Here is a 22,396-nt window from a genome sequence, read left to right as displayed (position 1 = left end):
GGACACCTCAGGGGACGGGAGGAACCCCCAGCAACTGGGTAGGATGTGGAGTGTGGGGGGAGTGAGGGGAGGAGAAGTGGAGGCGGGACAGGACTGGCGTCCCTGAGGGGAGGCTGGGGAGGGGAAGGGATCCCACGCCCGAAGGGGGAAATTGGGGGACGACTGGGAGGGCAGAAGATCAAAAGGGAGCGTGGCCAGGTTTCCCCTGCCCACTTGGGCCCCCAGGAACCTGCTGAGCTGCCAGGTATGATCCTCTGCCCACCTAGGCCCCCTCCAGATGCATGGGTCCTGAGGGAGTGGGAGGGAGGGAAGGGGGAGCAAATGTGAAGGCCAGACCTACGGGAACAGCACTCCTGAGGGGCGGCTGGGGGAGGGGAGGAATTCCTACATCCAGCAGGACCCACCTATGGATAGGGGTCCAGCAGCGATGGAGGAGACCCTGGGGGTGATGGGGGAGGGGCACAGAGGAACAGAACGGAACGTGGCCAATGCCTTCCCTGTCCACTTAGGCACCCGGAGCTTGTTGGGCCCCCAGGCCTCGTCCTCTGTCCTCTGAGCCTCCCTCCTGCCGTGCAGAGCCGAAGCCCCGCCCCTACACTCGGAGACCCCCTCTGAGACCCCCTCCAACGCGCTGGGCCTAAACCCCACCCACACACCCTCACTCAGGGCCCCACCTCCAAACTCCAGAACTCCACACTCCACAGGCTCTCCTTCCAACGTGCTGCCTCTCCCCTTCCACGCAGGTCCTAAGCAGAGGCCCCGCCCCACGCTCAAACATCACCCCCCCCACCCGCCTAGGTCCTGCCCCACCCTAAACCCCACCACTGCCTAAGTTCCACCCCTTACCTAAACTCCACACCTATTAGCAAGGCTTTTTTTTTCTTTTTTCCTCTTTTACATTCGGGCTCTGTTTTACCTTGTTGATTCATTCTTATTGATTCATTTATATTTTTATTTTTCCTAATAAATCTTTTATTTTTCTGATTTTATTTTATTCTTTATACTTTATTGTTCTCTCCTTTTGGCTGGTTCCCTCCGAACCCCCATTTTTTTTTCTTTTGTGGTTTTATTCTACCTTGTTGCAGTTGTTTCAATCATATTTCTAGTTTTCCTAATATATTTTTTATTTTTATTTTTATTTTTTTTTGCGGTATGTGGGCCTCTCACTGTTGTGGCCTCTCCCGCCGCGGAGCACAGGCTCCGGACGCACAGGCCCAGCGGCCATGGCTCACAGGCCTAGCCGCTCCGTGGCATGTGGGATCTTCACGGACCGGGGCACGAACCCGTGTCCCCTGCAGCGGCAGGCGGACTCTCAACCACTGTGCCACCAGGGAAGCCCCTAATATATTTTGATCTTTCTAATTTTATTTTGCTTTTTATTCTTTGATATTGTACTGCTCCTTTTTTTCTTTCTTTCCTTCTTTTTTTTTTGTGTGTGTACCACACCATGCAGCTTGTGGGATCTTGGTTGCTAGGCTGGAGGTCAGGCTCGAGCTCCTGTTGTGGGAGCTCTGAGTCCAAACCACTGGACTAACAGAGAACCTCAGACACCAGGGAATATTAATCAGAGTGAGGCCTCCTGGAGGGCCGAATCTCAGCACCAAGACCCACCTTTATCCAACTGCCTGAAAACTCCAGTGCTGGATGCCTCAGGCCAAACAACCAGTAAGACAGGAATACAGCACCACCCATCAAAAAAAATGAAATGACAAAAAAATGTTACAGACGAAAGAGCAAGGCAAAAACCTACAAGACCAAATAAATGAAGACAAAATAGGCAACCTACCTGAAAAAGAATTCAGAGTAATGATAGTAAAGATAATCCAAAATCTCAGAAACAGAATAGAGAAAATACAAGAAACGTTTAACAAGGATCTAAAAGAGGTAAAGTGCAAACAAACAGTGATGAACAACACAATAACTGAAGTTAAAAATACTCTAGAAGGAATCAATAGCAGAATAACTGAGGCAGAAGAACAGATAAGTGAGCTGGAAGATAAAATGGTGGAAATAACTGCCAGGGAGCAGAATAAAGAAAAAAGAATGAAAAGAATTGAGGACAGTCTCAGAGACCTCTGGGACAACATTAAACACACCAACATTCGAATTATAGGGGTCTCAGAAGAAGAGGAGAAAAATAAAGGTACTGAGAAAATATCTGAAGAGATTATAGTTGAAAACTTCCCTAACATGGGAAAGGAAAGAGTCAGTCGAGTCCAGGAAGCACAGAGACTCCCATACGGATAAATCCAAGAAGAAACATCCCAAGACACATATTAATCAAACTATCAAAAATTAAATAGAAAGAAAAAATATTAAAAGCAGCAAGGGAAAAGCAACAAATAACATACAAGGGAATCCCCATGAGGTTAACAGCTGATCTTTCAGCAGAAACTCTGCAAGCCAGAAGGGAGTGGCAGGACACATTTAAAGTGATAAAAGGGAAAAGGTTACAACCAAGATTATTCTGCCCAGCAAGGATCTCATTCATATTCGATGGAGAAATTAAAACCTTTACAGACAAGCAAGAGTTAAGAGAATTCAGAATCACCAAACCAGCTTTACAACAAATGCTAAAGGAACTTCTCTAGGCAGGAAACAAGAGAAGGAAAAGACCTACAATAACAAACCCAAAACCATTAAGAAAATGGTTATAGGAACATACCTATTGATAACTACCTTAAATGTAAATGGATTATGCTCCAACCAAAAGACGTAGACTGGCTGAATGGATACAAACACAAGACTGGTACATATGCTGTCTACAAGAGACCCACTTCAGACTTAGGGACACATACAGACTGAAAGTGAGGGAATGGAAAAAGATATTCCATGCAAATGGAAATCAAAAGAAAGCTGCAGTAGCAATTCTCATATCAGACACAATAGACTTTAAAATAAAGACTATTACAAGAGACAAAGAAGGACACTACATAATGATCAAGGGATCAATCCAAGAAGAAGATATAACAATTGTAAATATATATGCACCCAACATAGAAGCACTTCAATACATAAAGCAAATGCTAACAGCCATAAAAGGGGAAATCAACAATAACACAATCATAGTAGGGGACTTTAACACCCCACTTTCACCAATGGACAGATCATCCAAAATGAAAATAAATAAGGAAACACAAGCTTTAAATATACATTAAACAAGATGGACTTAATTGATGTTTATAGGACATTCCATCCAAAAACAACAGAATACAATTTCTTCTCAAGTGCACATGAAATATTCTCCAGGACAGACTATATCTTGGGTCACAAATCAAGCCTTGCTAAATTTAAGAAAACTGAAATCGTATCAAGTACCTTTTCTGACCACAACACTATGAGACAAGATATCAATTACAGGAAAAAAACTGTAAAAAATAGAAACACATGGAGGCTAAACAATACACTCTTAAATAAACAAGAGATCACTGAAGAAACCAAAGAGGAAATCAAAAAATACCTAGAAACAAATGACAATGAAAACATGACGACCCAAAACCTATAGGATGCAGCAAAAGCAGTTCTAAGAGGGTAGCTTGTAGCAATAAAATCCTACCTCAAGAAACAAGAAACATCTCAAATAAACAACCTAACTTTACACCTAAAGCAATCAGAGAAAGAAGAACAAAAAAACCCCAAAGTTAGCAGATGGAAAGAAATCATAAAGATCAGATCAGAAATAAATGAAAAATGAAGGAAACAATAGCAAAGATCAATAAAACTAAAAGCTGGTTCTTGAGAAGATAAACAAAATTGATAAACCCTTAGCCAGACTCATCAAGAAAAAAAGGGAGAAGACTCAAATCAACAGAATTAGAAATGAAAAAGGAGAAGTGACAACTGACATTGCAGAAATAGAAAGGATCATGAGAGAATACTACAAGCAACTCTATGCCAATAAAATGGACAACCTGGAAGAAATGGACAAATTCATAGAAAAGCACAACCTTCTGAGACTGAACCAGGATGAAATACAAAATATACACAGACCAATCACAAGCACTGAAATTGAAACTGTGATTAAAAATCTTCCAGCAAACAAAAGCCCAGCACCAGATGGCTTCACTGGTGAATTCTATCAAACATTTAGAGAAGAGCTAACACTTACCTTTCTCAAAGTCTTCCAAAATATAACAGAGGGAAGAACACTCCCAAACTCATTCTACGAGGCCACCATCACCCTGATACCAAAACCAGACAAAGATGTCACAAAGAAAGAAAACAAGGCCAATATGACTGATGAAAGAGATGCAAAAATACTCAACAAAATACTAGAAAATAGAATCCAACAGCACATTAAAAGGATCATACACCATGATCAAGTGGGTTTATCCCAGTAATGCAAGGATTCTTCAATATACACAAATCAATCATGTGAAACACCATATTAACCAACTGAAGGAGAAAAACCATAATGATCATCTCAATAGATGCAGAAAAATCTTTTGACAAAATTCAACATACATTATAAAAAATCTCCAGAAAGTAGGCACAGAGGGAACCTACCTCAACATAATAAAGGTCATATATGACAAACCCACAGCCAACATAATTCTCAATGGTGAAAAACTGAAACCATTTCCTCTGAGATCAGGAACAAGACAAGGTTGCCCACTCTCACCATTATTCAACATAGTTTTGGAAGTTTTAGCCACAGCAATCAGAGAAGAAAAAGGAATCCAAATCAGAAAAGAAGTAAAACTGTCACTGTTTGCAGATGACATGATACTATACATAGAGAATCCTAAACATGCTACCAGAAAACTACTAGAGTTCATCAATGAATTTGGTCGAGTAGCAGGATACAAAATTAATGCACACAAAATTCTTGCATTCCTATACACTAATGATGAAAAATCTGAAATAGAAATTAAGGAAACACTCTCATTTACCATTGCAACAGAAAGTATAAAATACCCAGGAATAAACCTACCTAAGGAGACAAAAATCCTGTATGCAGAAAACTATAAGACACTGATGAAAGAAATTAGCGATGATAGAAACAGATGAAAAGATACACCATGTTCTTGGATTGGATGAATCAAAATTGTGAAAATGACTATACTACCTAAAGCAATCTACAGATTCAGTGCAATCCATATCAAACTACCAATGGCATTTTTCACAGAACTGGAACAAAAGATTTTACAATTTGTTGGAAACCCAAAAGACCCCGAAGAGCCAAAGCAATCTTGAGAAGGAAAAACGGAGCTGGAGGAATTAGGCTCCCGGACTTCAGACTATACTACAAAGCTACAGTAATCAAGACAGTATGGTACTGGCACAAAAACAGAAATATAGATCAATGGAACAGGATAGAAAGCCCAGAGAGCAACCCAAGCACATATGGTCACCTTATCTTTGATAAAGGAGGTAAGAGTATACAATGGAGAAAAGACAGCCTCTTCAATAATTGGTGTGAAAAACTGGACAGCTATATGTAAAACAATGAAATTAGAACACTTCCTAACACCATACACAAAAATAAACTCAAAATGGACTAAAGACCTAAATGTAAGGCCAGACACTATCAAACTCTTAGAGGAAAACATAGGCAGAACACTCTATGACATAAATCACAGCAAGATCTTTTTTGACCCACCTCCTAGAGAAATGGAAATAAAAACAAAAATAAACACATGGGACCTAATGAAGCCTAAAAGCTTTTGCACAGCAAAGGAAACCATAAACAAGAAGAAAAGACAACCCTCAGACTGGGGGAAAATATTTGCCAATGAAGCAATTGACAAAGGATTCATCTCCAAAATTTACATGCAATTCATGCAGGTCAATATCAAAAAAACAAACAACCCAATCCAAAAATGGGCAAAAGACCTAAACAGACATTTCTCCAAAGAAGATATACAGATGGCCAACAAACACATGAAAGGATGGTCAACATTACTAATCATTAGAGTAATGCAAATCAAAACTACAATAAGGTACCACCTCACACCGGTCTGAAGAAAAGGGAACCCTCTTGCACTGTTGGTGGGAATGTAAATTGATATAGCCACTATGGAGAACAGTATGGAGGTTCCTTAAAAAACTAAAAATAGAACTACCATATGACCCAGCAGTCCCACTATTGGGCATATACCCTGAGAAAACCATAATTCAAAAAGAGTCATATACCACAATGTTCATTGCAGAACTATTTTCAATAGCCAGGACATGGAAGCAACCTAAGTGTCCATAGACAAAGGAATGGATAAAGGAGATGTGGCACATATATAAAATGGAATATTATTCATCCATAAAAAGAAGTGAAACTGAGTTATTTGTAGTGAAGTGGATGGACTTAGAGTCTGTCACACAGAGTGAAGTAAGTCAGAAAGAGAAAAACAAATGCCATATGCTAACACACATATATGGAATGTAAAAAAAAAAAAATGGTTCTAATGAACCTAAGGGCAGGACAGGAATAAAGATGCAGACATAGAGAATGGACTTGAGGACACGGGGAGGGGGAAGGGTAAGCTGGGATGAAGTGAGAGAGTCGCATGGACATATATACACTACCAAATGTAAAACAGATAGCTAGTGGGAAGCAGCTGCATAGCACAGGGAGATCAGCTCGGTGCTTTGTGACCACCTAGATGGATGGGATAGGGTGGGGGGGGGAGGGAGATGCAAGAGAGAGTGGATATGGGGATATATATATATGCATATAGCTGATTCACTTTGTTATACAGCAGAAACTAACACAACATTGTAAAGCAATTATACTCCAGTAAAGATGTTGAAAAAAAAAAGAAACAAAATCTAAAAATATAGGGTGCAGAATTTAAATCTGTGAACATTTCAGGTGTTCATCTACAGTTTTAGAAAGACTTATTTTTTTTTTTGAAGTTTTCAACTTTTTTTTTTACATCTTTATTGGAGTATAATTGCTTTACAATGGTGTGTTAGTTTCTGCTTTATAACAAAGTGAATCAGCTATACATATACATATGTTCCCGTATCCCTTCCCTCTTGAGTCTCCCTCCCTCCCACCCACCCTCCCTCTCCTACCCCTCTAGGTGGTCACAAAGCACCGAGTTGATCTCCCTGTGCTATGCGGCTGCTTCCCACTAGCTATCTATTTTATTTTTGGTAGTGTATGTATGTCCATGCCACTCTCTCACTTTGTCCCAGCTTACCCTTCCCCCTCCCCATATCCTCAAGTCTGTTCTCCAGTAGGTCTGCATCTTTATTCCCATCTTGCCCCTAGGTTCTTCATGACCATTTTTTTTTTGATTCCATATATATGTGTTAGCATATGGCATTTGTTTTCCTCTTTCTGACTTACTTCACTCTGTATGACAGACTCTAGGTCCATCCACCTCACTACAAATAACTCAATTTCGAGAAAGACTTATTTTTAAGAGATTTTTCTTGTTAAAATGACCTTGTATTACATGAAAATAGAAAATACAGTTTTTTTCAAAAAATAACTGTGAATTTTATTCAAGATGCATTGTGTCTGGATGGATAGGAATAATTAAAATGGATAAAGAAGATTCTAACACTTTCCCTGAAAAAAAATATGTGCAGAAATGAGTAATAGGTACACATTCCATTCTGGGGCTAGAATGAGTTATAGCAGAAGAGACTGTATGAAAATTGCACTTGTGATGTGGGAGAAAAGGATTAATATAGAGAAATATTACAGATGAAAAGACAGAAACCACAGAGACATAGTGAAGGCGAACAATGTTATTTCTAGATAAAGAGAATGGTCATTGGAGACAGAATGAAAAAACCTAACGAAAATGCAATAAATATATAGGAGGAATACACAAACAGGTGATTGCTGACAGAGTACTTTCTGCCTGAATCCAAATTAGTTTTAAGGTTATCAAAGACCAACTGAGGGCTTAAACAATAGAGTCAAAGGAAAGAAACAAAATCTAGAAAAAGCTGGTAGATAGTCTAGTGAAATAATATTTTATTGTCTATGGATGTACTTTTATTTTCTATGCAATCGCTTTTTGTCTGTTAAACTGGTTTCCAGTTTCCAATGATTCCTGGAAACTTCTATTTCAGGATGGAGGATCGAGCATAGTTTTCTTCTCTCCAAATGCATAAAAATGATATTATTGAATAAAAATGAGACTAGATATATCACACCAAAGAGAACGAGAGGGAAGTCAGAATTGGTTTAATCACATAAAATATAGAAGGCAGAAGAAAATGGTTGACAGACAAAACAGAGAAAAGTCTAAAATAAATGATGATTAGAACTGCATGGAGAAGGAAGCTAAGTGCTAAGAGGCACAAAGTTCAGGGTCATCATCCACAGGAAAGGAGGTGGGTAGTTAGGTTGGGCAGCAGGGGAGGCCATAGACGCCTGTCTCAGGAAGCTCCCTGCTCCCTTATTCATAGTCCCCTAGAGCCGGGATGGCCTGGAATTTCCATGGGTTTGAAGGATGCACATAACTTTTTTTTTCCTTTTGCAAACATAGCTTATTAAGGTGATTGGAAATAATATGATTCTGTAAGCAATGCTGACTTTTTAAATGTTTTCTTTTTCCAGCTTTATTGAGATATAAAAGGCATACAACATTGTGTAAGTTCAAGATGTACAACGTGTTGATTTGATACTGAAATAAGATGATGACTTTAGCATTAGCTAACACCTCCATCATCACATAATTACTGTTTCTTTTTTGTGGTGAGAACTTTTAAGTCTATAATAGAGTACTGTTAACTATAATCTCAAGGCTATACATTAGATTCCCAGAATTTATTCAACTTCTCTTTGCAAAAAAAAAAAAAAAAGTAACTGGGGAAAACAGGGTTCCTGCCAGTACCTCAAAACGAAAGTCATCGCTATTCTGGCATTTGGAGAACCCCAGACCAAAGCCTCGCCACTCAACACTCACCTAAAGCAAAGCTGTGCCCAGGGCAGTATCATCTCTGTCAGATTTCCTTTCCCAGAGAGAGAAACAGCAGAAAACTATCTCTCTCCATACACAGCAGACAAAACATGTATCAGCACCTGGGCAAATCAACTCAGCCCTTCCTCAATGACAAAGCATTTCCATCACATGCAAGAAAACTAATGGCTTCAAGAGAGTAAACAAGATGAATAAACATAATTATTCCTGCAGGAAAAAAAGAGAAACTATTGGGCAGAAAAGAAAAACAGAAGAGGTAGAATGCAAGAATGGAGGCGTCCAATTAGCAGTCTAGTTAGTGCAAAGAACTTTCATAGCACCTTCTTTGTAAAAGGCCTGGAAAGCCATCAAAGAGATTAAACAGATGCTCACTGGAAGTGACCAATTTTCCTTTTGCAGTGTTTGCCTCAAAGTAGAATTGTGCTGAAGGTCTGTTGAGGCTATTCATCACTAATATTTTTGGACAATATAATTTTTACCCAATTCAGGTACATGATTTTTACTATTATCATAAAACAACAAACAGATAAACATACAAAATAACACCCGCCTGGCAATGTGCAACACAATCTTCCTGCAGTTTGTGTGGCTTATGCCTGGTACTGCAGTGTTTTCTCTCAAACAAATAGGATTTTTAAAAGGTGTACTTATTTTAGAGAAATGATACAAAATAGTACAAATAAGTATCATAATTTTGTTTAAAGAAAAATGTCTACATCTAGAGTTTTTCAAACTTAGCAGTATATAAAAGAGCAAATACAAAGTTACTTTTTTTTTTTTTTTTTTTTTTTTGCGGTATGCGGGCCTCTCACTGTTGTGGCCTCTCCCATTGAGGAGCACAGGCTCCAGACGCGCAGGCTCAGCGGCCATGGCTCACGGGCCCAGCCGCTCTGCGGCATGTGGGATCTTCCTGGACCGAGGCACGAACCCGTGTCCCCTGCATCGGCAGGCGGACTCTCAACCACTGCGCCACCAGGGAAGCCCCAAAGTTACATTTTAATAAAGTCATTTTATAGTTTTTTAATAATTGTTCTTTTCTATGGTCTGGAAGGTAAATTTTGTTTTAATGTAAATGTACTTGTGAAAACAATCACAAATTTAAAATCAGTATTCCAGAAATAAATTTTATAATAATGTGTTTGAGACTGAAATAATTATCAATAATATTATTGTTAAATGTTGATAATTTGAAAGGCGAAAATGCTGTCACATTATTATAATTTGCACTTCATTGATTGTTAATTAGGTTGAATATTCTAATTTATCTTCTGCAAATTGTCTGCGAATGTCTCTACTAAGATTTTTTTTTTCCTCGTATGAAATTTATAAATTCTTGAAAGGTCAAACATACAGATTTTTCTCAATAATTTTATATTTTAAAAACATTTTCCTATTGTCTGATCAGTTACCTAGGTATTTTCTAGGTTGTTTTTTTTTTTTCATTAAGATTTTAATCCATGTCCAGTGGTCAGGACTCCGTGCTTCCACTGCAGGGACATGGGTTCCATCCCTGGTCGGGGAACTAAGGCCCTGCATGCTGCACAGCACAGCAAAAAAAAAAAAATAATAATAATAATTTTTTTTTAATCCATGAAGAAGTGAATACTAAATCATTTAAGTTATTGTAACATATTGTCACATCTGTTTGGCAAATTTCTGTTCCTATTCTTTTTTAAAAAATATATAGTTAATTTTGCTCCTTTATTTTTTTCAAAAAAACTTCGACTAGTGGAATATCACATTATTGATAGACATGCCCCTAAAGTCTCACAGTATTAATTCCTGGCTTTTGACAAATTGGAAGGGAAAGCATATATAATACCCACTTTAAATTAGTTCATTTGATTCAGTAGGCACATTTTTTAAAAGAGAAAGAAAATAGACAAGGGAATAGAGGGGAAGGTGGTAGGGTGATGATCGAAATAGGTGAAGGAGATTAAAAGTTACGAACTTCCAGCTGTAAAATAAATAAGTCAATGGTGATGTAATGTACAGCATAGGGAATATAGTCAACAATGTTGTAACAACTTTGTATGGTGACAGATGGTACCTAAACTCATTGCGATCATCATCTCATAATGTATAAACATATCAAATCATGAGATTGTACACAAACTAATGTAATGTTGTATGGTCCAAAGAAGACTAATTGTGAGAGCTATTAATATGAGAATATATTTCTTCTTTCAAGACATATCTTTGACCAATATAGTGCTTGGAGGATTATTGGAAATAAGCTTTAGAATTTGGGGGGAAATCAATTTGAAAATTTATCTTGTTTAATCATCTGTCATACAGAGTAAAGTAAGTCAGAAAGAGAAAAGCAAATACCATATGCTAACACATATATATGGAATCTAAAAAAATAAAAAGGTTCTGACAAACCTAGGGGCAGGACAGGAATAAAGATGCAGATGTAGAGAATGGACTTGAGGACATGGGGAGGGGGAAAGGTAAGCTGGGGTGAAGTGAGAGAGTGGCATGAACTTATATACACTACCAAATGTAAAATAGATAGCTAGTGGGAAGCAGCCGCATAGCACAGGGAGATCAGCTCGGTGCTTTATGACCACCTAGAGGGGTGGGATAGGGAGGGTGGGAGGGAGGGAGATGCAAGAGGGAGGAGATATGGGGATATATGTATATGTATAGCTGATTAACTCTGTTACAGGGCAGAAACTAGCACACTACTGTAAAGCAATCATACTCCAATAAAGATGTTAAAACATAATAAAAAATAAAACACATGTCATATATTGTAGTAAGTAAAACAATTACCTTTAAAATTGGGTCTGATTCTTGCATCATACCCCGATGTCCTTCCCATTAATTTATCCAGAAAGTCAGAAGGTGACATTGGGGCACTTCGAGACCTTGCACTATCTGTTTCCTTTGTTGCAACCAAGCTGCAAATGAGAAAAAATAATACAGATTTTACCCAAAGAAAAACTCTTCCTAACAGTTGTTACCTAGAAATAGAAAATAAAAATGCTAAGCAAAAAAAAAAAAAAAAACAAAAAGCAACTTTATGTTCAATAAAACAAAAAAATACAGTTTGGGGCTTCCCTGGTGGCACAGTGGTTGAGAGTCCGCCTGCCAATGCAGGGGACACGGGTTCGTGCCCCGGTCCGGGAAGATCCCACATGCCGCAGAGCGGCTGGGCCCGTGAGCCATGGCCACTAAGCCTGCGCGTCCGGAGCCTGTGCTCCGCAACGGGAGAGGCCACAACAGTGAGAGGCCCGTGTACCACACACACACAAAAAAATACAGTTTGAAAACAATAAAACAACAAAAAAAGGTTTATATACTGTATAATGAATATTATCATAGTAACAGATAGGTATTTATAGATTTACAGTCAGAATTTATAATTTTTCACATGTATTCAGTAGTGACAATATTTGAGTTAACTCTGGAAACAAAGCCACTCCAAATTATTAGGCTTCCAAAATTTGTATTTATCCAAATTTGATTTCTGATTGCAATTTTTAGCTAAAATTATCCTAAGTTGTTCAGACATAAGAAAATATGAAAGTTCAGCTGTGAAATACAATTCTTATTGCTTTTATAGAGGAAAAGAACATCACCTTTCAAGTTTTAAGAATTGTTCTCAACAGTAATAAAACTTCGGTCCTATAGATTAAACAACAATGTTCTTTTCTTCAATTAGAGTGAGTGCTTCCTATATTAGTAACATACTCAGTTCAATTCATTCTGCTTTCACTTGGTGTCATTCATACGCAGTACATTTTGTTCAGACCTAAAATTTGTGCATGGAGTTTGAGAAATTACCATAAATGTGGTCTGTGCAGTCGGCTATTATGGAATGAGAACCTGTGTCCAGGAAAGTTAAAGGGTTATTGTATTTTTTTCATTCAAACATTTTCCTTTTTCTGCAGCTGCTCATCCTAGAAGCCCACAAATGACTGAACCCCCGACCAGCTCCTCATTTACCTAGGTTGGTCCCAGAAGGTCTAGGCCTACTTGCTAATATCAAATGATTCTTTTTATCCACAGAGTTTGCTCAGAAAAGTGAAGCAGGCTTTCTGAACACACATCTGTTTGAAATATTTATATTCAACCTGATGTTACTTCCTGGCGATTGTCAGTCATCACGTCCTCCCAGCTCTGTCACTCAACTTAGAGCATCGCCAAACCCTGAACCTTTGTGGTCACTCTCAGCAGTATCAAGTTATTAAATTCCTCCTGCCAGAATGTTTAATAAGAAGGGAAAATAAACCTTAGAGCCATCACCATTAAATCATCTACCACACACATATATTCAGTAATTCATAATCACAACGGTAAAATCCAATGTCAATGGTAATGTGAGAACAATATTTCTGAAAGTATAGTATCACAGTTAACAGCACCTATTAACTCTTGCCCTGTTCTAGAGGATATATCTAGTTCTGGACATTCTGAATCACTTATCTTCTCAATAACTTTGACTCTGTCTTTCTTTCTTTCTCTCTAAACAGAAGCTTCTTCTCTCCCTATTCTTCTGGTTCCATATTACTTTGTAAGCCTTTATCTCTGATTATTACTGGTGAGTTGAACTCCTTGCCATGCTGATCCCTGGAAAGTTTATTCTAATGTCATCATCATCATCATCATGAAAGGAAAAACAACACTCCTCTCCTCTCAGTAACTCCAGAACTTTCTTCTACCATCTGGTTTTAAGTAACTTTTACCTGCCCTCTTAAGGAGCATTTGTCCACTTTCCATGGCCCAAGAACAGCAGGCAGAAGAAGGCATTGTCAGAGCTCTCCTAGCTACATATTACTGCTTCTAAACTATTCCCTGTATTTCCTTTGCAAAACCCTTCCTTTCAGTTGTCAGAAAATAGTACATTCTTTCACCAACAAATAAACCAACTTACCTGGCTCTGAACCAGTAATACTGTGCCTCTCTACTTTTTTAAAAAAAATTATAGTTAACTATGTATGCTGAATTGGCATTCCCTCACATTTTGCACTGAATGGGGGAGATTATCATAGGTTATCCATGTCAGCCCTATATGCAGTGACATGTATCCTTAGAAGAGAGATGCAGAGGTATATTTGATGGCAGGCAGAAGAGGGAAGGCAGTGTGGCCGAGAAGCAGAGATTAGAGTGATGTGGCCGTAGCCAAGAATGCCGGCGGTCAACAGAGGCTGGAATAGGAAGGGACTGAGTCTCCCCTAGAACCTCTGAGGGAGCATGGTCCTCCTCACATCTTGTTTTGGGCCCAGTGAACCGATTTCAGACTTCTGGCATCCAGAACTCTGAGAAAATAAATTTCTGCAGTTTTATGCCACCCAGTTTGTAGTAAATTGTTACAGCAGTCAGAGGAAACTACAAGAAGCCTTCCTGTGAATTTTTCATTTTAGTTACTGTACCGTTCAAATTCAAAATTTCTCTGCTGTTCTTTCTGTAATTTCTATCTCTCTGTTGGTATTTTGTATTTGGTGAGACATTATTGTCATACTTTCTCTCCAGTTCTTTAGGCATGGTTTCTTTTAGCTCTTTGAATGTTTTTAAAATAGCTGATTTACGGTCTTTGCCTAGTAATTGACTTTTCTGAACAAATTCTGTAAAGTCTATATTATTTATCGTATATGACTATGCGATATCTTTTCACTTAGCTTAGAGATCAGCTAATAATTGGACAGGGATTTTTTAAAATTCCCAGGACCAATAAATCTCATAGTATTTGCTGGGGGTCCTGAGTTCATGGGGTTTTGCTTCAACTTTGAGTCAGGCAGTTGACAAATCTGCCTTAGCCTTTACCTCCTATTTACACAGGGCCCAAAGGCCTCCAGAGTTGAGAATTCAGGGTCTCTCTGGGTTCTTCCTGAGCATGCATATAGCCCTGGGTGTATTCATTTGCCAGGACTCTCTTAACAAATTACCACTGACTGGGTGGTTTAAACAACAGAAATTAATTTTCTCACAATTCTGGAGGCTAGGAATCCAAGTTGTTGGCAGGGCTAGTTTCCTCTGAGGGCCTCCATCCTTGCTTGTAGGTGGCCGTCTTCTCTCTGTGTCTTCACATGGTCCTTCCTCTTTGTGTGTCTATGTCTTAATCTCTTCCTAGAAGAACACCAGTCATATCAGATTAGGGTCCACCAATTTGACTCCATTATACCTTAATTATCTACAAATAAAGTCATGTTCTGAGATATTGGGAGTTAGAACTTAAACATGTGAAATTTTGGAAGGATGCAGTTCAGCCCACCATACGGAATGCTCACAGCCTTGTACATAACGTGTGGACTTCTAGATGCCCTTGTACATAACGTGTGGACTTCTAGATGTGGAGCTTTTCTGAACCCCTATGAACATATCATTCTGCTGCTTTTTCTTTTTCTTTTTCTTTTGCAGTACGCGGGCCTCTCTCTGTTGCGGCCTCTCCTGCTACGGAGCACAGGCTCCGGACGCGCAGACTCAGGAGCCATGGCTCTCAGGCCCAGCCGCTCCGCGGCATGTGGGATCTTCCTGGACCAGGGCACGAACCCGTGTCCCCTGCATCGGCAGGCGGACTCTCAACCACTGCGCCACCAGGGAAGCCCTGCTGCTTTTTCTTTTAAGATTCATGGTTAGTCTGCACCCACTGTTCTCTACTGCCTCAGGTACTCATGACGTTAAAAATTTGACAAACATCTCCAGGAAAGGGTAAGCTCCAAGTTAGGTCAAATAAAAGTCTTGTGAGTGGGGTATCCCAGAAAACCTCCAGACAGGTTAAATAATGACAATTTTCCAAGAATATGGTTTTAAAGGAATTCAAACTCCATTCTGTCCCCTCTGGTAGCTGCCAGGCTGCTGTTTTTACTGTTATTGTAGGCTATTGGCTTACAATGCTACCGTGGAGCTCGAGACAGGGGGATGGGAATAGGGCAAGTTATAACACCAGAAATCCCACTGTTCTTACCAAGATTCAGATGTTTTTCTTGATTAAACTAATTCGTGGATTACTGCACATCTCTGATTAATTACCAGAGTTCTGAACAAGTTGTCACTTTTTTTGACAGTTTTCTCACTGCTTTTACGAAGAAGGGAATTTACAGAGGTCGGTATTCCACTAATTTTGTTATCACTGATCTGACAGTGTGTTCCTAGATTTCTTTTTATATTTGTTTTTATTGTATTTGTGTTTTAAAGAGCCACACTCCTCGCAGCTCCATCCATCTTTCTCTCTGGATAATTGTAGTCACTCCTGTGGTAACAGCTAACTCTCATAATACTATTTTGTAAGACTCTAAAAAAAAATCTTTTCTCATAAGTAATGTAAAGATTTGCTTTTAAAAGAAAAGATACAGAGTTTACCTTCTGGGTTTCCCCATAACAAATAGTCAACACTTGTAATTGACTAAATACCAGTAAATATTCTATTAAGAGACATTCTTTTGATGTTATACTTAAAAATTAATAAAATCCCTAATATAATTTGATTAATGAGCTTTGAGAAGAATACATGAAATACACATTGGACTGAGATGGAGTGAAGGTAGGTAAGAGATGATAAATTATTTTAAAATTATAATACATAAACTTTTTAAAGACTTGTATAAGCTGAGAGGTTTACTAACAATACAATTAAAGCAACTTATAACAATAAAATTGTAAAGATATACCTTCTCATGCCAAAATGTATTTAAATATCTGTTAAATGTTGAAACAATGAATTCTGAGTTCTCATACAATTTGTTAGGTGCAAAGCACTCTGTTAGGAATGGTAAGTATGTATAACACAAACTTGAATCTGTAGTGTTCACAGTTCAGTAGATTACTCTGTCTGGGCCCATCTGGGTTCTACAGAGAATCCTTGGGAAGGCTCAGAGCACAGAAGCTGGGAAGTGAGATTATAGTGAGGAGAATGATAGGCTGGCTCCTTTGTTCCTGCCACTTCGAGCAAAACCTTCATGTTTTATAACGGATTCACAACCAAGCTCTGCATGATAATACCTATTAATAAATGAGAAAATTCTGAGCAGAGAAATAGTCCAGATTTCTTTACTAGTTATATTTCTTTCAGTGACACGAGAGCCATTCAGTGACTTATGGACAATTGATTTTATTTCTAAAGATTCACAGTTTTGACTCAAAAGGAATTACTGTTGGCAAAATTACATTGGGTATTTGGCTAAAAAGCATTTCTACACAGGCTATCCCTTCGCTTCTGAAAATGGTGGAGTCTGTGCATATGGGGAGACTTCTAATCACCTACAACTCTTGCTCTGGTATATTTCTCCTAGAACTTTCTTCCTATTACAGTAATATCTAGCACCATGGAGACTAGCACCGTAGGAAAAATGGTAGACTGTCTTCAGACAACTGTAATCATTTAAGAGAGCTTATAGTAATAAATACATACATACACAGTATGAGGCTCTGTGTGACCAATCTGAGATCTTACTCTAATCTTTAAATAGTCAATATCATCTATACTTACATATTCAAAAACATTTTTCTTAAGTTGTTAAAACTCAGGGTGGGGGGAGCTACCATATGATGCAGCAATCCCACTCCTGAGTATATATCCAGACAAAAACATGGTTCGAAAGGATACATGCACCCCAATGTTCATTGCAGCACTGTTTACAACAGCCAAGACAAGGAAGGAACCCATCGACAGATGAATGGATAAAGATGTGGCATGTATATACAATGGAATATTACTCAGTCATTAAAAATAATGAAATAATGCCATTTGCAGTAACATTGGTGGACCTGGAGATTATCACACTAAATGAAGTCAGACAGAGAAAGACAAATATCATATGATATCACTTACATGCGGAATACTTTAAAAAATGATACAAATGAACTTATTTACAAAACAAAAATGGACTCACAGACTTAGAAAACAAACTTATGGTTACCAAAGGGGAAAGGGGGAGGGGGAGGGATAAATCAGGAGCTTGGGATGAACATACACACACTACAATATATAAGATAGACAACCAACAAGGACCTACTGTGTAGCACAGGGAACTCTACTCAATATTCTGTAATAACCTAAACGGGAAATAATTTGAAAAAGTATAGATATATGTATACGCATAACTGAATTACTTTGCTGTACACCTGAAACTAACACAACATTGTAAATCAACTATACTCCAGTATAAAAAAAAAAATTCTTAAAAGGAAAAAAAACTCAGGTTAGGGGGAGGCAGTAAGAAGAAATCTAAGTTGCATTTAGAGTAGATTTTGGGGGTTTTTGTTTTAAGATTTTTTTTTTTGATGTGGACCATTTTTAAAGTCTTTATTCAATTTGTTACAGTGTTGCTTCTGTTTTATGTTTTGGTTTTTTGGCCCTGAGGCTTGTGGGATCTTAGCTCCCAGACCAGGGATCGAACCCACATCCCCCTGCAGTGGAAGGAGAAGTCTTAACTACTGGACCACCAGGGAAGTCCCTAGAATGGATTTTGGATAAGAAACTTTATTATGAAGTCCATTTTTTTTTTTGTCTAAACCTTGTCTTTCAACATATTTATAGCAAGTTACTAAGTTGTTAGCAAATGACTCATGATCAGTATTTTTGAAGGAAGCATCTTTGGATATTTTAGAAGTCTTTTATTTATGAAAATCTCAAAACAATCTCTGCACAAATTTGCCTGGCTCCCACACTTGGCTTGTCTTTTCTATGCTGTGCCAAGTACTGAATTTACTATTAACTTTCTTGGAAACTCTAGGTGGGCTCATACACATTCCCATCAATTTACACATTTTTCACTTAAGAATCTTATATATTCTTATTTTTATAATGACTTGTCACTTGAAAGTTCAGAGACTTCAATTTCTGAGAGACTGGCAGAAGCCTATATTTTTTAAGCATTAAAATCAAATACCAAAATCCATCAAAAAGATAAGTCTCTCCCCCTCCCCTTCTATCCCCTCCCTTCCTCTTTAATGAGACAAGAAAGTAAAATATATCCACTTTTGGAGGGCAGAAATAACTGCTAAATAGAGATGCTGTAAAGATGGATTTAATATAATTGTCCATACTTATTTCACTCCACTAAATGCACCTTAAAATTGAGAGAAAATATGAAAGCTGTAGCTAGGAAACGTAATATGGGTTTGAGATGAGTCTTGGCACGAGGGCCACAAATCTCTGTGCATCTATTTTCATGAGTTGATTTGCACAGAAGCACAGTGACTTATGGGGAATAAATCAGTGCCCAGACTCTTGAGGCAGAGAAGGTTTGGGGTATAAGGGGGAAAGACAGTTGACTATGTATTCTCTAGCTTTATAAACCAGTCCTATGGGGTTACAACACTTAGTGAAAAAAAAATTGTCACAGTTACTATTATTTGGAACTTTCTGAGCTGCAGACACAAGCAATTGATATTTCAAGCCCACAGTTTGAAAAATAAAACCCAGAATTGAAGAGATGAACATTCTTTCCAATTCTTTATGGCTTTAGTCTCTTTATGGGAGAACTAAAGAGAAACTGAAACATCTGAGAATACGTGATGTTTTGAGCATTTCACACTAAAGCATCCTGCCTTAGAAGAGGACAGATTGTTTACCATGATGACACAGGCAGTGAAGCAGGCTTTAAGTTGATTGTTTAATATTAATTATTTTAAAAGGAGGCCAAAGTGGAAGAATATAAAAGGACTATTCTAGAATACCCTTGGAGGCTCAGAGAAATAACTCAAAATTAAAAGGGTACTGGGATCTTGATTCTTCCCACTGTGAGCCATGTGCCAGTGAAATATGATTATCATTTTAAAGCGATTTCATTTCTCTCTGCAGTTTGATGAGGCTTGGGTTATTTTAAATTCACCTAACAATAAAAATGGTAGCTGCTTCCTGATCTCTCAGGCACAGAATTCATGTATATATATGATATCATTTTATTCTCATAACAACTTTTCTAGTTAGATATTATTACCTATGTATTACAGATGAAGACACTAAGGTAAAGAGGTTTTTTCCCAGGCCACTCAGATATTAAATTTATAAGCCAATATTTTATTTTTATTTTTTTATCTTATTTATCCTATTTTTTAATTAATTAATTAATTAATTTTTGGCTGCATTGGGTCTTTGTAGCTGTGTGTGGGCTTTCTCTTGTTGCAGCAAGCAGGGGCTACTCTTCATTGTGGTGTGTGGTCTTCTCATTGCGGTGGCTTCCCTTGTTGCGGAGCACGGGCTCTAGGCACGTGGGCTTCAGTAGTAGTGGCACGCAGACTCAGTAGTTGTGGCGTGCGGGCTCTAGAGTACAGGCTCATTAGTTGTGGTGCACGGGCTTATTTGCTCCACGGCATGTGGCATCTTCCCGGACCAGGGCTAGAACCCGTGTCACCTGCATTGGCAGGTGGATTCTTAACCACTACACCACCAGGGAAGTCCCTATAAGCCAATATTTTAAATCAAATTAAACTTCCCACTGAAAACACTAGACAAGGTTAAAAAGAAAAAACTGTGCATCAGAGAGCTAAAAACACAGTGAAAAGTCACATGGCTAAGATCTAAGACAAGGAAACTTACAGAAGTGAGTTTCCCTTAAGGATGGCAATAAACTTCAGAGTACCAGCTGAGAGGTTAACAATCTGTGTACAAGTTTTGAAAGCTTTATGGATTTTAGGGGGACAAAAAGGCGTGAACTCCTATGAGGTGGTCTGAGATCGCAAAGAATTACAGCTGCTGAGTAAGAATGAAACAAATACAGAAGTCTTAGCAGGAAGCTAAGCATAGCTTGGAATTGTCTCCATTTCTGAAACTGGAATAAAATAATCACAGATTGCTAGCAACCTAGCTCTCTGATAAAAGCAAACATACATTAAACTCCTGCTATTCCCACACAAGCTTGTTTCTCTTCCATTCTTTTCAAACTTGGTTAATGGTAACAAAATCTTTACATTTCTCAGCTGGAAAATCTTTGATAACTCTTGACTCCTCTTGTATTCCACATATCATATCCTTCCAGTTGGTCCTACCTTATAATTTTATCCATAATCCAACCACATCTCACCATATCCTCTTCAGCTCCTCTGGTACAACCTACTGCTAGGCATTACCTTTGGAATACTCATTGGTCTTCTATTCATTTAATTAAATTCTACTTATCTTTGTGATCTTGGTTTAAGCATCATTTCCTCAGGAAGCCTTACCTATTCTATCTCATTCTGCAAAATCCTGTTACAATATTTATCAAATTTGTATCTCATTAACAGCACTTGTTACAATTGTATTTTTTTTTTTGCGGTACACGGGCCTCTCACTGTTGCCGCCTCTCCCGCACAGGCTCCAGACGCGCAGGCTCAGCGGCCATGGCTCACGGGCCCAGCCGCTCTGCGGCATGTGGGATCCTCCCGGACCGGGACACGAACCCGTGTCCTCTGCATCGGCAGGCAGACTCTCAACCACTGCGCCACCAGGGAAGCCCATGTAATTGTATTTTTAATAAGATTAATCAATCAATGTCTATCTCTGACTTTATAGGATCTTATATTTAAGCAAAACTCATGACTGTTGCATGTGTTTTAATAGCCCCAGAAGTAATCCAGAGCACCCACAGTAAATAACTGGATAAGTATTTTTGAAATGAATTAACTAAATATAGTGATGGAGAGGTCAAACATTATACACCAGAGAGTGTCCAACATTTTCATCCTTCTGTCCTTCTGCCCAAGTTAGGAGTGATGCTTATGAATAATCAGGGAAGAACCTAGAACAAATATTTAGAAACGGGAAAATCAGGATATAGAAATCTGAAAGAGAAAATTAAAGCAAAGTTATATGTCTGAAAATCGTCATTTAATGGTGGAACTGGAGAATTGTCAATTAGAATGTGATGGGTGCTTTTTTAGCCAGACCTGATTGCAGTGGTGTCTACGTTCAGTGCTTACATAAATTAGGACTTAGTAGGTATGTCTGTTCAATGCTTGCTAGTTGTCAGTGGTAAGTTACATATTGTTTGCGTGTTTGTATATGAAGGGTTAATACAGGGTTATAGGTGTGGGATAGGAGGTGGAGGGATAGGACAGGTGGAGAAGGAGGACTCCAGTGAAAGTAGATGACAGGCAGAGTGAAGTAAGTCAGAAAGAGAAAGACAAATATCATATGCTAACACATATATATGGAATTTAAGAAAAAAAAATGTCATGAAGAACCTAGGGGCAAGACGGGAATAAAGACACAGACCTACTAAAGAATGGACTTGAGGATATGGGGAGGGGGAAGGGTAATCTGGGACGAAGTGAGAGAATGGCATGGACATATATACACTACCAAACGTAAAATAGGTAGCTTAGTGGGAAGCAGCCGCATAGCACAGGGATATCAGCTCGGTGCTTTGTGACCACCTAGAGGGGTGGGATAGGGAGGGTGGGAAGGAGGGAGATGCAAGAGGGAAGAGATATGGGGACATATGTATATGTATAACTGATTCAGTTTGTTATAAAGCAGAAACTAACACACCATTGTAAAGCAATTATACTCCAATAAAGATGTAAAAAAAAAAAGTAGATGACAGGGATAGATAGTGTAGTCATCTGAGGTTTCTTAACTCTCA

At 38.6% G+C, this 22,396-nt stretch overlaps 1 protein-coding gene across 2 annotated transcripts in view; it reads right to left on the bottom strand.

Annotated features, from left to right (window-relative positions):
• The window catches only part of GLRA3 (glycine receptor alpha 3), a 156,607-nt gene that overhangs the window by 114,104 nt on the left and 20,107 nt on the right, over window positions 1–22,396 (bottom strand). The window contains exon 2 of one of the 2 annotated variants that reach the window (XM_060013620.1): window positions 11,661–11,788. In XM_060013620.1, coding sequence (XP_059869603.1) covers window positions 11,661–11,788 — 128 coding nt within the window. Of the gene's footprint in view, window positions 1–11,660; window positions 11,789–22,396 lie in introns of those variants that run through there. The other variant, XM_060013621.1, reaches the window with a different exon arrangement.

Source organism: Delphinus delphis, chromosome 6 (assembly GCF_949987515.2).
Source record: "Delphinus delphis chromosome 6, mDelDel1.2, whole genome shotgun sequence".
In the NCBI taxonomy this organism is placed as follows: Eukaryota; Metazoa; Chordata; class Mammalia; order Artiodactyla; family Delphinidae; genus Delphinus; species Delphinus delphis.
This window is presented reverse-complemented; position numbering and strand designations above follow the sequence as displayed.